We start from the raw sequence: 18,506 nt of genomic DNA on the forward strand, positions 1-18,506 counted from the left end.
GATCAAAAAAAATTCAAACAAAATGTAATCGATGAATTGAATTTCTCTTGAATTCAGCTATATGTAGCTTTTATAAGTTTTTGATTTTTAGATATACTATTCATTCTAATAATTTCATTATGATATCCAAGATTAAAAACACATTGATTATTTTTCCCATATAAAAGCTATATAGCTGAATTCCTGGACTTTATTTTACAGGGTGGTCCAGATTTTAGTTCAATAACTTTGGCGTCAGATAGAACAACTTCCATTGAAGAAAGTACATATAAACATATATCCTAACATGCTTCGTTTTCCAGACACAGTGTTGAAGTATCTCGAAACTAAGCTTGTTAGGATTTATGTTTATGAACTTTTTTCATGAAAGAAAATTGTTTTATCCAACGCCAAAGTTATTGAACTGAAATCTGGACCATTTAGGTCCATCATGAAACACAATTAACATTTGTTGATTGATTCACAGAAAAACCTTAATGTTATTCAAACTGAACTAACAGAAAATTCAACATTTCCAGGGTTTCTCAAGTACAAAGAAATGTTATTCAAATATCTATTTATTTGTAACAATCATACTTACAAAAATATTTACATATAAAATTATCCTTTTTGATTAATTCTTCAATTGTGTATATCTTCGATTTTTTTAAAGGCACTTAAATAACATCAATATCATTTGATGAAGGCTTCTATGTCGGGAATTTTGTTCTATTAAATAATTTCTGGTTCACTGATATAAAACAAAAAACATTTCACCATTATGTTATATGCATTATAATGAACTACTATAATATTTGGAATTCTATTGAAGGAAATTGGGAGTAGAATCTGGTACAGATAACAAACCCAACATCTATAACATGAAATGCAGAACATCCCTCAATGAAAATAGTTCCTCTAAAATTTGAATACATTTTAAATATGGAAGATATAGATGTGAACAACAGGTTTTCTTTTAAAAATTCATAGAAAGTTTGGATTTAAAAACATATATACATATTAATACAAGTATGGAAAAATATATAAAATCACAATAAAGACATCAAAAATATCAAAATACATTTTCTTTATAGACTTAAGATATTTCTCAATAGACTTTACATTACAATATACATTGTTCATAAGATTATTTACATATTGAACACTTTTTCAATTAAATATTTATATATAATTCTACTCTTAAAGCTGTTTTACACTATCAAACCATTTGCTCAAATGGCTTGAGCATTTAATTCAGCTTTTGGGATTTTCATGATAAAATCTGTTGAATCTAGTGTTAGTCTCTTAATTGCTTTGGTTTTTGCTGATTGAAAAATCTTTGATAAATAATTTGGAATAAATATGAAACCAAAATTATTATTTATTCAATTGGATATCCTATGAAATTCACATAATTAATTTTTTCTTTGCAACAATTGCAAAATTCTATAGTTTGGGGACCAATAATAATCAATAAATACTATGATAGCACCTATTTGGCTGTATTAAAATTAAATATGTGCTTTTTGGTTTTCCTCAGTTCTATTGTATATTTTCAATAAGTTAATAATATATCTGCAATTATCAATAATTACTTAATAGTCAAATATTTTGCGCCAAAATCAATCATGACAACAAAAATTGTATCAATAAATATCACAAAAAAATTCAATGATTTTTCATAAAATGCTGCCTTGACATGTTTTCAAAGAAAAGACAAAGTATTTCATTGATTTGTGTGTTAAAGACTAAAATTTGACAGAAATTTCAGGTTATAAAATGCAATAATTATGGACAATTATTTAAAAATGCATGTTTTCTGATTTCAGATGTTGAATGTTCTATAATTATTGAACGAAAGTGGCCTTTAAAAACTTGTTTTGACCAAGGAACAAGTCCTGAATATTATTGATAAACATTGTCAGTCTTTTTCAAAAACATGAAACTAAATTAATGTTCGCACAGCCTTTCATCTTTTCTCTAACCTCCAATCAAAATATCTATTCACTCAAGCATTAAGATGTTGAGATTTCTGTGAAGAATTGTATCTTTCACAGAGTTGAACACAACCTTAATATTTTCTGTGTCTACAGCTGTAGTGAAGTGGTGGTAAATGGCCTTTTTCGGGTCATTCTTGACTCCAGTAAACATCGTCAGAATGAAGGCCTGCACATCTTGCAGCGAATGAGAGTTTCCTTTGAAGTAGGGAAAATACCAGCGAATATCAGTTTCAGGGTTGGCTACCTTTTTGGCTAATAGGTCATATTTGTTGAGGAATAATATGAAAGACACTTTAGCAAAAAAGTTATTGTTTATGAATGTCTCAAACACTAGCCTGGAATCCTCCAATCTATTTGTCTTGTGATCTTCATACAGAACCTGATCAAACTCTGAAGAAGATACCAAAAACAATATTGACGTCACTGAATCGAAACAGGACGCCCATTTTCTTCTTTGACTTCTTTGGCCCCCAACATCCACAAAGAGAAAAGGTATATTATTTATTGGAATTACAAATTCGGTAATTCCCTTTGTAGCTTTTCGACTGTGCAGTATGTCTGCATGTGTTGGTATATAATCTGGTTTTGCCAATCGTTCCAGATTATTCAAGAAATATTCCACAGAATCACTCTGAAAAGAAAAAATTAAATTAGTATCAGGTATATCAACAATTACAAGAAAGATTATTATCACATGCTAATTATTTATCAATCACAACTAGTATATTGTAGGAACAATAGCTGTTTTTAAAGCTTCTAGAAATAAGCTTTAAAAACAGCTATTGTGATGAATAGGATGATAGATCAACAGTGATAACTGGACAACTGAATCGACACAATGTTAATTCGGCCTGGAATAACATAATTGCCTAATTTCGTTGAATTTTTGCGATCTAACATTTTCTACACGTGGCAACACATTATCCAATTATTGTGACTTCGCCTACTTGAGGACATCCCCCATATAGTTTGCTGGCTTATAACCAGCAAATTTCTACATGAAACACAAACGATAACTAATGAAGTTAATACATCAAAGTAACCTTCATTGTCGATTAATGCATCAAGGATTGAATATCGAAAATAATAGTATATTATTCAACGAGCGGTAATGTAGGTCATAACTCACGCAGATGATGTTTGCAGCACGAGCCGCAGGCGAGTGCTGTAATTCATCAAGTGAGTTATGACCATTACCGCAAGTTGAATACTATACTTTATCTACGACTATATCAATGAATACTAAGAAAAAAATACAGACTTAGAATATAGACAGAAGGAACGGGAAATAAACATATGTGCTCGATCCCGTACAAGAGAGATGGAAACTTAGTGTCACCAATCACAATCGAACTAGCTTCTGCTAGCTCGAATCCAGTACTGAGTACAGACATAGAACTTTATTGAAAAACCTTAATAGTTGCCTATAAAAATGCATTAAAATATACCAAAAACTATTCCCTGTAAACGATGACTTAATGATCTTACTGCTACACCAATCTTGAAAATTTTTTCAAACTCCTTCATATTTTTTCGGGCAATTAATTCTATATGGTAACATTAGCTGATAGTCTTTTGAAAATGTATTTCTCTAATTCTGTGGTTATTCCGTTCATTCTTCCACATCTTGTAGAACAAAATCGTGCGAGAATATATCAGAAACGCACAGTTTTCATGGTTATATTTTATTATTCTATGTTGGCACTCCGAACTTTCAGCTACGGCTTTATCTGTCAATTCATCAAATTGCCTTAAAGAAATCAGTTCTGCCAACCAACATTTTTCAATGCAAAAATCACTAAATTATATTTATGGAAATATTTCATTAATTTCAATGAAAATGCAATGAATTAGAGAAAATAATGTATAATACTCGTACAGAAGGCTCATTCTACCACTCGTTCATTCCAAAACTCGCCACTTCGTGGCTCGTTTTTGAATTTTGAACTCGTGGAAGAATATCAATGCCTTCTGCACTTGTATTATAAATAACTATTCTATATAATATTTCATCTTCACTATATGAATTAATCGTTTTCGGCAAAGCATTCACAATAATTAGATACCAACTTAATTTGAAAACGTCAAAAGTGACATTCCCTCGGACATTCCTCCCCTCAATAACAATAATGGAATGTTCCCTTTCGGCCAATCGAATAAAAGCAGAGAAGTATAGAAGCACATATCCATATTTTCCGATTTATTATAGTGAGTTATAGTAGTGAGTTATTATAACTCACGCTGTTTGTTAATAGATACTATTAATTGCTCAAAAGCAGTTGAATAATTAATATATAATTCAATAGGAGTAGATAAAAGTCAATTCTACAATTGTTTGACAAAGAGATTGTTTTTAATTTATTTACGCTACTTACTTTAAGAACATACAATTGATTTTTGTGTATACTTAGAATTACTAAGAAAAGGGCGATTGACTTGTAAATTTTTTTAATTCACCACCACAACAATTTATAAAAAAGACCTGAGCAGCAGCTTTTTAACGGTCGTTCGTTGGAGATGAAATTCTATGATTTTGCTGAAATTTGACGTGAACACTCGAATAGATATTTTACATAATAGACAAATTCAATCTAGTCAGATCGGTTGTTACGTTAATATTGGGTGCTTTGTTCCATATTTTGGTGCGATCAGCCCAAAAAAAATAATATATAGGTTACATTGCAGAGTAACCAATTGCAATGTAACCAATTCTTGATAAAGCCTCTTAGACGGTGGAACAATTGTCGTATTAATGAAAATCTGTGGAAATTAAAACGTTTTTGTAATTATTCTTACAAAATTAATGTGAATTTTCATCAAGTAAGGACTGAATCCATTGAATATCCAAAAATCGAATGAATATTTTTCCTTACCGCAAAGCCCTAATAATTTCGAAATTGTGGGTTTTGAAAACTTTAATCGTAACAACTACGCGTTGAAACCGCTCAGCAACTTTTTTTTATAAGTTGCTGCTAATCGAGATGGTAGAGAATAAGAAACCAACAAAAAATTCGCAGATCCGAACTAAGCTACGTTTTTATCACATTTTGGTACTTTCTACCTGACTTTTTTTACGAATTCTTGAAGTGTACAAGCCAATTCAGGAAAAGTACGTCCTAATACCTCAACTGTAAATCTATATCCTTAAAATAACAGACAAAATAATATTCTTTGTACTAGAGGATTTCCTAAATCCACCACACAGATTTTCGACATCTGCTGTTGGTCAAGCTGATACAAATGGTCTAAGAAACACATAAATATCACAAAAGCTAAATGAACTCATACTGTGAAGGCACCATTAGTAAAGATTCTCCATAGAAGAGAATTTCTGATCCCTAAAAATTTTCAGTTAGCACTTCGACTATTGTTCAAACGAAAAAAAGAAAAAATTGCATAATTCTATAACAATTGACATGGTATTCAAAATTTCACATCTCCGTAACTACTAAGAATAGGAGTTTTCAATTTGAATCAAGCTATCTGATATATTCATGACATTACCTTTCTTAATTTATAATAATTTTTTATATTGTTTTCCCCTGTAATCACCGAATTCAATTTTCAAGTTTTAAAAACTATGAATCAGATTAGTATGCTAGAAAAATCAATAGCAACTTGTTTAGGAATCTTTTGGGAAAAATTTGCAGTAATCAAGGTTATTTTATGTTTCAATTGTGGTATTTTCCATTCTATGGGTTAAATGTCAAACTGATATTGGATTCAAATATTATGCTTCTATGAATATCCAAATTTCATTGCTTGGCACGGAAATTGAAAGAAATTTTCAGAAAAATCGTATTTTTGTTCACAAATTTTATCCGACGAAATAACATGAAGAAAAAAGTTGGTTCATCAGAATTCTATAATATTATTGATGATTTAATAGCCTTTTAGTACGCCTGAAATCGTTCAAATATACAGAATATCATAAGAAATTACCCAATATTTTGATGACTATGTTTGAATTGATTTCAGATAAACCGAAAACAATTTTATATCATAATAAATGACATTTTATATGTGGTCTCTATGGGCGCAATAGGAACATGAACAGACGAGCCATGTTCATTGCGAACGACTTACAAAATTAAAGTTTGATTTTTTTCCTATTGTACTCAAGATGAAATAACAAATCGGTGCAATGTAAATGAACTAAATGACTAAACTACGAGCGAGTATGTACGTCAGTGGAGTAAACATAACAGCAAAAAGAATTCCGATAAACCAATATTAAGCCTTCTACATATTCAAATGATCAATTACTTTTCTGCCAGAACTTTTGACTTTCTGTTCCTTCAAAAAAATTATGAAAAACGCATTTCATAAGGAAATTCGAGATATTATATTGGTTTTCCAACATTGAATTGTGAACTTCAAATTTTGTTTAGTCAAATTATTTCTCTAATTCTGTGGTTATTCCATTCATTCTTCCACATCTTGTAGAACAAAATCGTGCGAGAATATATCAGAAACGCACAGTTTTCATGGTTATATTTTATTATTATATGTTGGTACCCCGAACTTTCCACCACGGCTTTATCTGTCAATTCATCGTTCAAATTTGAAATTTGCCTTAAAGAAATCAGTTCTTCCAACCAACATTTTTCAATGCAAAAATCACTAAATGATATTTATGGAAATATTTCATTAATTTCAATAAAAATGCAATGAATTAGAGAAAATAATGTATAATACTCGTACAGAAGGCTCATTCTACCACTCGTTCATTCCAAAACTCGCCACTTCGTGGCTCGTTTTTGAATTTTGAACTCGTGGAAGAATATCAATGCCTTCTGCACTTGTATTATAAATAACTATTATATGTTTCCATTAACGAAATTTCAAAGTTCTTCCGTTTGAGAGTTCTAGACAGATTCGTCATCAGTCGAACCTCATCTTTTGAGGGCATTCCTGGCTCAAAATTCGAGAAATACTCACATTCAGAGGAATTGATAGTGTTCGGCTCGAAGACGAGCACTCAAAAATATTACTACGGTATTCCTGATTCTTGTTTACATTAAGTTGTATGATATTATTAATTGACAATTATTATTGAACCAATATGTGCATTCAAAAAGATAAACTTATCTCACGTCCATGACGATGAACCTAGGGTTAGGTTTTTTTCAGACACAAATTCACTAGATACCGACTAATCTTCGGCCTTAATTAAAATAATATTATGTAACAACATTTCGAATTGAAATTGCTATATTTCTTCGATAGAAATCTCGTTCGAAGAACTTAAAAATAAATGTTTATGATTTGAATCCTTCTGATTTTGATTTGTGTTGAATAACACTCAAATGTATTGCAAATTTAACACCTTCGATATTCCCTCGGATCGCAAATCATCGAATCAAGGAATTATTGATTTAGAATTACGACTATGGTTTGAAAAAATTCATGGCTCTTAGGATAAGAGGTCTTGAACAAAATTAAAAAAGGTGTTAGCTAATTGAGAAAAAAAAATTGGACACGGTTGATGCGACTATAGGTCTCCCTAAAACGGTTCCTAAGGTTTACTATTGGAAATGATAAACCAAAAAATATAGTCCGAATCGAATCGAAAAAATCAAATTTCGTAAATTTCATTCATTCAGTGTGTAATGCTATGATTATACCGAATGCAATATTTTTTACAGCAAGATTAAAGCTCAAATGGTTTCCGAGTTGTGAATTCTTCGATATCCCCTTGTAAATGTAGTAAATTACTCGCTTTGACATGATCGATTTTGCAAAGGTTGAATTTTTTTTTCATTTTAGTGAAATCTTAGCTCTCGAATATTCTTCGAGAGAGAAGGAAATAATAAACCATTTTGAATATTTTGCAGCGTTTTTTTATTCAATTTTTGGATTTTAATAATTCCAAAACGTAAACTTTCACATATCATATCTAGAATATGGGGTAAAATTGATATGAATAGTCACTGATGTTGTTTAGATCATTGGTACTTCCTCATGTGAATTATTGCTCGTCAGTTATGTTTAATTTAAATAAAGGTAGCATAGATAGGTTACAAAAAGTACAAAATAGAGGTATGAGAATCATTTTGAAATGTAATAAAAGAACTCCCATAAGAAATATGTTAAATTGTTTGAAATTGATGAGTGTCAATCAAAGGATTACCTATTTATAGAACATTTATAGAACATTAGATTTAATTTTCAAAGCAAGGAATGAAATGTTACCTGAATATTTGAGTGAAAACCTAAAATTTGCTAATGAGATACATAATTATAATACACGACGTCGAGATGATTTTTACATAGAAAAAGTTAATACTACATTAATGAATAAATCCACATTTAGCAGGGGATTAGTCATCTTCAATAAACTACCTGAAAAGATCAAATATTGTAATAATTATAGAGAATTCAAAAAAATGTTTAATGAGTTATATTTATGAAGAATTTAATTAAGATAGTGGATTACATTTGTATTGTTTTCAATAGCCGAGTGCTAAATAAAGTTTATTATTATTATTATTTCAGTGGAAGTTAACAGTGTGAAAACATTTCACGGAGGATTAAAAATATGATTCAATCTAGTGTTCAATTTGTTGAGAAAAAAGAAACCAGCGATAAGAAATTTCTAACAAATTTTTTGAGCATTATTTACAACCTAGAAAAGGTGGCAAAAATTCAACTAAAAATGGGTCGTGTCTAAGGATCAATAAAATGGCTCATTTTTTCTAAAGAAAGTTCTTTTTTAGTGCCTACCCTACTCGTCTGTTAAAATATGTCGAGCTCCAAAAGAGGCGGCAAAAATGTAAATTGCATGCGACAAGCAGACTGTAAAGCGATAAAACTGTGAATTTTGCCTGTTGCTAGTACCTACTTAGGGTATCGTACAATAGTAAGATGTATTTTGCGATAGGATTGTTCAGAACCTTTTCAGACTAGTCTTGCCAATATACATAATTGTTGTTTACAACTTCCAACAATAAACCTATACTATCTGAAAGAGGGAAAGTTCTTACCCAAAAATGTTAACAGTTTACATTTTGACCAACAAAAATTTTAAAAATTTTATCGAATATGCGGAACAAGCTTGATATCGGAAATAATTAAAACTTACAATCACGTGATGAGAAACGAACTTAAGATGACGTCAATTGGAGATAAACACGTTTCTTTCGTTTAGAGTTTTGCTGCGAAATTAGTCATTTCAACAAAGAAATATGCTAGTTACTTTGAGAATCTTCTTACAATGCAATAACGGGTGTTCCAATACAAATGATACAATTTAAAATGGCAACACTGTATTATTTTTTGACAAGTTTTAAGTCATTTGCTTTCAGTAAGTTAGGAATGCTAAAATGTTTTGTCAAAATCGCTACAAAATTTGAGAAGAATTCATGATGACATACTTCAGTTAATCAATTCACTATTCGTCGTATTGTAGACAAATTTGAAAGTGAATTTTCTTTATACGATTCAAGAGTACCAGTACGACGAAGAAATGCGCACTTACAAGAGAATATTGATTTGGTCGCAGCAAGTGCAAGAGAAAATCCAAGCTGTTCTCAACAATTAAATCTTTATCAACAACAACATGGAGAATTTAAAGGAATGAATTGGATTCACTACTGGTCCAAGAACTGAAGTCATTGACCACCAAAAATGTTTATTTTCTGATTTTGCTCAGCTTGAAAATGATGAATAATTTCATCTGAAACTTTTCACAGCGATGAAGATCATTTTTGGTTGACTGGAGTGATGAAAATCCACACGAAAATTTTAAGGACTTTTTAAAAAAATGGTCGGAGATGATAGTCAACGGAAACGTTACGATTGAATGATTTTTTTTTTCTGTTGTTGAGAATAATCTGGAGGATATTCGGTTTCAACAAGATGGTGCTACCTGCCATATAGCCACTTAACAATAGAATTATTGAGAAAACAAATTTGGCGATCAAATAATCTCAAGAATGGTCTAGTTGATTATTCTCACAGATCGAGTGATATCACCTTGTGGGGATATATCACAAGTTGATGCTGATATTCCAACAGCTGAGCAATAAAAAATCAACATTGATGATGTACTATTGATTAAATACAACCAAATTCATATGGAAAACTGATTAAAAATCATTATTTTTCTTACGTAATGCAATTTTTCGAATACAAAAAAATTCTCACTGAATAATTAGTTTTTTAAATTCTTGTCATCACTACCAGAAAACTCTATACATCTCACGAATCGTTTTATCATTCGGTAAAATCATAGCTACCAAATAAACAGATTAACCTTTTCATTCTTGAATACATATTCCACAATGATTGGTTATCTAGACATGAAAAATATGTATTCACATAATGGTATTGGGTGCAAGGCTTTTTCAGAGTATTTTTGATGGTTTCTAAAACAAAAATTGGAATATTTTCCATGTAGGATGAAGTAATCAATCATTGTATGAAGTTTGCAGTGTTTTCGATAACCCAACTAAATTTAATCAGTTTCCAAGGAAAGTTAACAAATATTCTTATTAGAGTTTTATGGAATTCACCAGAAAAAACGAATTAATTTTCTCTATTTTTCGAATTATTCTTTTATAGTATGCAATTGAAATATCGGGAAATTTTTATTTTATCAGAAATGTAAAAATTATCTCGTTTCTTCCGTGAGTAAGATAAGAAAGCAAGTTTTCGTTATTTGTTCTTAATAATCATTTATTTTGGACAATGAATAACCACCACGTGTGAGCTAGATTTGATGGACATTAAGGAACATGAATCTTCTAAGCAGAAAAAAGGAATTATTATTGAAATTACTGCCAATTAAAATTAAAAGTTCATCAGTTATAAGTAAAAAACTGTTTTTTTTTTTCAAACTTTAATACCGTTTATCTTGAAAACGAAGCTTGTTAGGATATATGTGTATAGGATTTTTTTCATGAAAATAGTTGTTCTATCCAACGTCTAAGTTATTGTACTAAAATCTAGACCATCCTCTATATTAGTCATTTATTATTATGAAGCTTGCTAGAAATATTTTATTCTCGGATTTTTAGCTTTCATGTCCCTGATTCTCTTGGAAGATCAATGGAACATAACATACTAATTTTGCACCCAATCACAAGCTCTTTCTCAATCCAATGAAATGTTCTGAAATGCAGATTGGCGGATTTTTTCATCAGATTTTTTAGATACCCCACATTCTTAAAACGTAAACTGCTAAAATTGTAGAGTCAAAAGAATGAATACTACGTAATCGCTATAGAATCCAATAACATGGTATTGATGACTTTTTATTTTATTAAATTCATTGTATATTGAAAAAACAACAATAATAATTTTCAACAAATCTTCTCAATTTTTTACAAAACTATAGAAACCGGTTTCGATATTCAAGTGTGGTTCTGGAATAAAGTAATCCAAAAAAAATCAGAATATTACGCGGTGATACACAAAAAAGAACGTGTCGTATAATTTTCATTATTCTCGATTTATATGTATGTATATCCCATCCGAGATCCAATCTTACATTTTCTTTTCAAACTTCTTCGATCGTCATTTTACCAAGAATAATCTGACTTTACGCACTTGGTTTCAACAGGAACAATCGAATAAATATTTATTGAGATAGGAACGAAAGACAGATAAAACAATTTTATCTCCGACAATATTTATTGTTCTTTCAATTATGCATATTCCATTGAAAAAAACGCTCTAGTATTGAAAAATTTCGGTTGAATTTTTGCTATTAGTAGTTTTAAAACGAATTCGAAAAACTGTCTGTTTCTAACGCTGAATTTTTGACCGATTCTGAAGAGGATACATAACATAGTTCAACCGAAATAGAAACTTTAAGAGCGTGTTTACAGTTTTTTATTTCCGGTGATAAAGGAGCACCAGATATTAGCACCTCATCAAAGAATTCACCAGAATCGCTTCTCCATAACAGAGATACATCAAACCGAGTAATGGGCATCGTTCAAAATTACAAAAATTGCAAATTATACAAAATATTCACAACTCATGAAAACTACAAATTTTATAGATACAAGATGCCACTCTTTCGTGAAGAAAATTATATGAGTGCATTAAAATGTTGACAGTTTAAGTCTTGCAATGTGGAGAATATAAAAAAATCCGTCCATATTCTTCATGAAAAGCTATTTAAATGAAATTAGTTTCTGAAATGAAATTGAAAAAAAAAGAAACATCACAAAAAATAACAGCATAAATTTTCGTTAAGTGTTCGAGAATTATTTCTCCAAAACATAGGTACAGCTTATTTGACACGAGTTCAGTTTATTTAAAACGATCCAAGATATTTCGCATCAGATATTTACCATTTTTCAAAAATAGCCCAATACAAATTAGAATAATGGACTATGGATACAATATTTATATGTTCATCATTTTTGTAATTTCATTTCATGAAAATGTGTAAATTGACGAATTTACGAATAAGAAAAACTCAAAAATAACTCGTATATGTGACTTTTCTAAATGTGATGGAACTTTGGAATACGAACTGAGAGAATCAAAAAAACATGATGTAATAGTGCCAGAAGTGGAGTAAATTCAGATAACAAATAGTTATAAAAATGGGCCTCAATATAGACTAGAGAAAAAGGGGTTCAAAAAACAAAATTGTTAATGTGACTGAGCAGTAACAAAAATGTTTTTCGCATAGTCTGCATTGACATTTCCTAATGGATACCGACTCCTTTTACTCGGACATTATATGAAAATCGATTCATTACTGATGAGTTATCTACTTCTAGCTTGAATTTCAATTATTTGCGATTAGCATTCAATTACTTTTCGAGCGCGTACAGAGCCTAGAATGTACCGTAGCAAAAATTTATTTTAATTAAATAGACGTAATTCCAAGAAAAAAATAGTCAATTTCCTATAAGCAGCTCCTAAAAGCAGAATAAAGTATAGTATTTCACAAGGCGCATAAAAAATTCAGAAAAACGGGATTTTTCAAAGTTTCATTTAGGGTGAAATTTAGATCCTTTGAAACTGGGCAGTTTCAATAACACACTTGAAGCTTTCTAAAAGAAAATTGATAGAACAATACAATATTAGACGTTTATGGAAAACTAATCATAATTTTAAGCTGAAAATTTGCATTTTGGGGTTTTGAGGTTATGATCTTTCTCCCTAAAATAATTTCAACTTCCGGTTATACCGGAAACCTTTTTTCCATTGGCACACCCAGTATATTATTGCATCATTAGATAGCTTTTTTGATGACAATTTCGGCAATATCCATTCCTTAGGTGAAAACACAACGGTTGATAAGGAATTTTTATGGAAAAAATGGTGGCGATGGGGACTCACATTTTTTTAAATTTTTCGACAGAAAGAGCTTCTTTCGGATTTTTTTTTCGATTCTGCAAAAACGTAGTATTATAAGACTGCGGTTTGGACCAAAAATGTACAGGGTCAGAAGATCATGAACTTGGACAACTCAAATTCATCAAAACTGAAGATTTTCAAATCAGAACCTATATTTTTTTTATTTCAGTCGATTCTACGAACAAAAATAGTGAGCAAACCCTATACCCCTATACTTTGAGAGTTATCGAGGAAGAACTTTAAATGAGGAAAAACCGCAATTTATAACTGCGTGGAGAAGTCTGTGACTTCCGGAAAACACAGAAAAAAACTAAAATTCGATGTTTCCATAACTATTTTCACGCATACAACTTCAAAGGGATAAGATTACTCAACTCTCCTTAATACCTAGTAGTAAAACCAATTGAAGATAAGCCAAATCAAATCAAAGAAATCATCAAAATCTTTGGAAACATTCGTTTTGACAAAATTGAATGGAGAACTCGTGAAAAAACAGGAAGATATTCTGAATTATTTCAAGGAGTCTCATCAATATTTATCACTCAAATGATCTGTTTATATGTCTGCGAGCTTTTTTCAAATAAAACTGCATCTCATTTAAATCATATTGAAATTATTAAAAAAGTTTGCAGACATCATATGAGCGATAAATATTGATGAGACTTTTCAACCGAAAATATAGTCATTTCGAACTCCTCAAGAGAATTCAGATCAAGTTTTCGGGAATTCATTGAAAACTAATATCGTACAATTATCTTTTTTAAAAATATGATCGTTAAGTTTAAATCATTATAATAACGAAATTTTGCAACAAAAAAAAAATTGATGACAAGTGGGGTGGTATTTCCAAATTAGAATCTCATGAAGATTATGAATATATGACATAGAAATTGGAAATTCGCATTTAAAAAAACTAAGTGATATCGTGTTTCACTTCAGACCAGCTGTAGAGTCAAAATAATTCAAGCTTATGCGCGCAGTGCTATCGATTCCGTCAGAATTTCAATCATTTTCCTAACCCACCCTGTATATTTCAAACTAAAAAAATTGTAAGGGATATTCTCCCTACTGATTGGAATAACAAGTCTTTTTAAAATTGAAGAAAATATCTAACATAAAAACGATATATTTTCCTCAGAAGAAATGGTTTCCATCAATTGAATACATTAATTCAAGAATATTAAATCAGAAAAAATAACAATGTTCAATGTAAGTTTCAATATTACACAACTTTTAATAATCGAGTATAGAAAAATGAAATGGTTAAATTAGAATCAGACCAAACACCTACTTATTTGATTAAACTCATTCCTACAGAAGCATTCAATTGTATTATTCCAATGTTTAGGTATGTATAAATTTCATGTTCTTCATACAAAACAATAAAAACGACCTTGACCTGGGTAGACAAACTATTTTTGCAGGTCTTTGAATGGTACATTAGAAACTCAACACTTCTTTAAAATAATGGATAAATCGTGTCAATTGTTATGTTCAATGTTTAATTATAAAAACTAATGAAAAAATAAAATTCAATTAACATCACAAAAAAAAAACTATTAGGCCAAATCAATCTTATCTGCAAGATTTATAATTCCACTCTTTTATTAAATTTCTGTTGTTCCTGGTATTATCTGCTGTGACGGAATTATATTGTTGTATAATATCATAACATAGGCTAGTTTCGGCCCTAACAAAGCACAAATAAATTTGCGACGTAACTAATTATTCTTATCTATATCAGTTCTTCTTAGCAGTGTTTGATCTCATTTCTTTCAAAACAATGAAAATGAACCACGAAATGCTCATTCTCATCTTTGAAAATTTGTGAGTGAAATTTGGAATAACAGTTGAAGAAATGAATGAAAATCAAAGAAATTTAAAAAAGGGAAATTAAGGCACTGACCCAAAAAATGATTTGAATCGAAAAAAAGAAATGTAACGGGAAAATATCAAACAATTATGGACAAATTAGAATTGAATATTCCGTACTTCAAACGCTCAGAATGAATGAGTTTGGAATTAATCAAAAATAATAAGAAATTAGATTAGATTCAAAGAGAGCTTATTCGTCTCTTTTCACTCATAACCAAAAAATATTGAACATTTTAATATGTAATAACATAATGGAACAGTGGAAGTGCTTGTCCTAATTCAAACAAGAGTTGTTAGGGAAATCTCAACAGAATATGAGTCATAAAACATTTAAATGCAATGAAAATCATATTTATTTTTCTAGAGTAGAAGAGGTTGAAGCAGAAGTAAAATAGGATTGACTTTCAGTGCAATAATTCATGACTGAAAAAGTACTGCTACAATATATTCAAAAATTCTGCTCAAGTTCTAACAAGAAGGAAACTGTATTATAGTTCAAATATTTAAGTAGATCATATGACTTAACAGCTTCACACATCTAGGATATGGTCACATCCTTTGCAGATTAAATAATTGATGATCTCAAGTATAATGATTCACTGAGATGAATGACTTTTATCAATATAACCTACACTACATGAATGGCAGGTACTTACAATTTGGAACTCTCTTCTTCGATCAAAAGCTCTTCGTATACCACTGTCAGACCACAATTTTGCTATAGACGGAGTGTAACTAAGAAAAAGTTTCGCATCTAAATGCAATACTTTGTTGAAAAGAAGTAACTCTTTTCCAGCACTAGAGTTCGTAGGGTCCCCCCAAGGAATGTCTAATTTAGCCCTGGCATCCACTAAACTTTGCATCCCTCGGACAACATTTTCGTATATGACCTGTTGGAACTCCTTGAGATATTCATGGTCGAACTTCATCCCATGAATAATCCTCATTTGTTTGAGAAATGTGGATTTTCCACTCTCTCCAGCTCCTAGCAAAAGTAGCTTCACCTGTCTCTTAAGTGTTTGCTTGTCTTTTTCCAACATTTTATCAATTTCTTGACTCTTATGCCGCTGTTCAATTTCTTCTGGGCTGAATTTGAAGCGTAAACAGCACGAACACAGTGAAGTGGACATTATCAAAACATGCACTAAGGGCCGATGATCAACATCACTAGTCAAAACTTTCAGGGTTGTCTCTGCTTTCAGAACATGCTACAGATTTCGGATTTACTAAGGAAAATAAATTGACGGATTCCTACGTTTGGTAGAGGTGGTAACAGAAGTCATCTGTCAACGATGTTGCCAAATTTTATTTAAATTATACCGTGTATTTTTTGAAGTTATATTTTGTGATAATTCGTATTTGAAAGGATCGAACGAAATGTTGAATAAAAAAGAAAATAAAGAATATCTGCTTAGAGCAGGAACAAAACTATTTTTAAAATAAGATAGCACATATTCATTCAGAAAACCAATAAGGAAACTCAAAGCATCCACCATATCTTACATCGATAGAAACAAAGTAATTTAAGATGCTTAATTATTTGTTTTTTCTTGGCAATATTCAAAACTACAATTGGAAATCAAGCATACGAAGCAAAAAATAAAATGTGAATTTCGTGAAAACAACTGAAATAGTACCACTTTGGTTGGTCAAGAACAATAAAAATTGATGGACGAATAACATTACAAACACAAAGTATTATTTTATTCGCCAGTGTTTACATTTAAATGAACTTTGGTAGAGGCATCAATCATAATGAAAGCATTGAATACATTTATACAATAATTGAACCACATTGAAAATCATTCCTTGTAGAGGAGTGTGACAAATTGGTCCACAAAAGTTGAGCAATTGTGCAAAGAGATTTCAACGACCTTTTCAAGGTACAAAACTACAAAAATACCATTTTTATTTCCTGAATTTGTTTTTGTTAAAAACAGTTATAACTTATTAGAGTGCGACTTTCTTCAAAAATGCTTCAACCAAATGTATTCCTCTATCCTTCACCAAATTTCAATATCGATTAGTCCATCTAACGGCTACTAGACGAACCGGCTTGCTAAGACTGATTAGTCCATCTAGCGTCTATTTAACGAACTGACTTGTAGAGGACGACAGTGTCGTGACACTCCCCTTTAAAGTTTAAACAGCGGAGAATTATTTTTAGTCCTATTGCACCAGCAGATGGCGTCGCAAAAGGAAATATTTGTAGGAAAACTCTAAATCAATTAAATTTGCGTCATTTTCATAGATTAACCATAGATAAATACAAAAGTATAGCTAATAAACTCTCTCACTACGAGCCGAAACTACAGAGACTTAATTAAAGACAGTGGCGACACGAGTGGTCTCGTTTTTGATTGGCTGCCAGTTTCAGAGCCTAAATATGGCGGCCTCTTGTTTACATTCTCCGTTTACCTGATTTTTGGGATTTATTGGAAATGTAAGGCCCATTTTATATAAGCACTCTAGAAGGTGCTCTTCAGTTGAATGAATTTGTTCTATACACAAATTTATCAGGCTCAATAATTTCAATTTTGACGAAGTGTCAGTTCAGTTCAGACAATCGTTCTTAAGTTCCATGCTTAAGCACGATAAGGCGAGAGTTCTTGTTGCTCTTTCGTATAGGCATATCGTAAGTTCCGCAAAAAAACTATTGTTTTTATAATCGGTAATTTTTTTTCTATTTTCTGCAACATTTTTTTTCTTACCTTCATCTAACAAAGATTTTTCATTTGATAGCACATCAATAAAAATGTTGGCACGGACAGTTGAATCCTTATGACAAGCGGAACTAGCATAATTTTTGGCCTGCATGTGTAAATCTTTGATTTTATGAATGGTCTTTTTATAAATGCGCCTAAAGTACCACCATGGATCACAGATGGTGGAAATATTACTCAGTGCACCTTTAAGGACTCTGGAATAAATCATCCATTCATATAGATCAAGCCATTTATAAATAAATGGTCTTTTATTTGGTCCAACATCTTGCCTAAAATTATAAATTGCTGGTGGCTTATATGGCATTCTTAGTAAATCATATTTTTGTTTGTTTTGAATAGATGAGAAAGCTATAAAATTTCCAATATCTGTTGAATGTCCAAAGTCCACCGGCAAAACTTGGAAAATTTCCAGCTCGCATGTTGAAGGATTTGTATCTGAAGTTGATGCACGATCCATTTCGCTATATTTCTTTTGCATTGCTTCTTTATAGAGAGTTATTGCAACGCACAAATAAGCGATCTTTTATTACAGGATCTCTTATTTTGACATGTACTCATGCGCATTGAGTCAGATATTAAGTATTGTTTAAATCTAAATACA

General features: G+C 30.7%; 1 protein-coding gene across 1 annotated transcript; it reads right to left on the minus strand.

The window, feature by feature from the left end:
- Window positions 1-541: 541 nt before the first annotated feature.
- Window positions 542-16,530, minus strand: LOC123681156 (guanine nucleotide-binding protein subunit alpha homolog). Its single transcript, XM_045619389.1, has 2 exons — window positions 15,836-16,530; window positions 542-2,610 (listed from the first exon to the last, which is right to left on the minus strand). Exons 1-2 carry the CDS (start codon window positions 16,307-16,309, stop codon window positions 1,984-1,986), a joined length of 1,101 nt encoding a protein of 366 aa, XP_045475345.1. The 5' UTR covers window positions 16,310-16,530; the 3' UTR covers window positions 542-1,983.
- Between the last annotated feature and the right edge of the window lie 1,976 nt (window positions 16,531-18,506).

Source organism: Harmonia axyridis, chromosome 5 (genome assembly GCF_914767665.1).
Source record: "Harmonia axyridis chromosome 5, icHarAxyr1.1, whole genome shotgun sequence".
Lineage (NCBI taxonomy): Eukaryota > Metazoa > Arthropoda > Insecta > Coleoptera > Coccinellidae > Harmonia > Harmonia axyridis.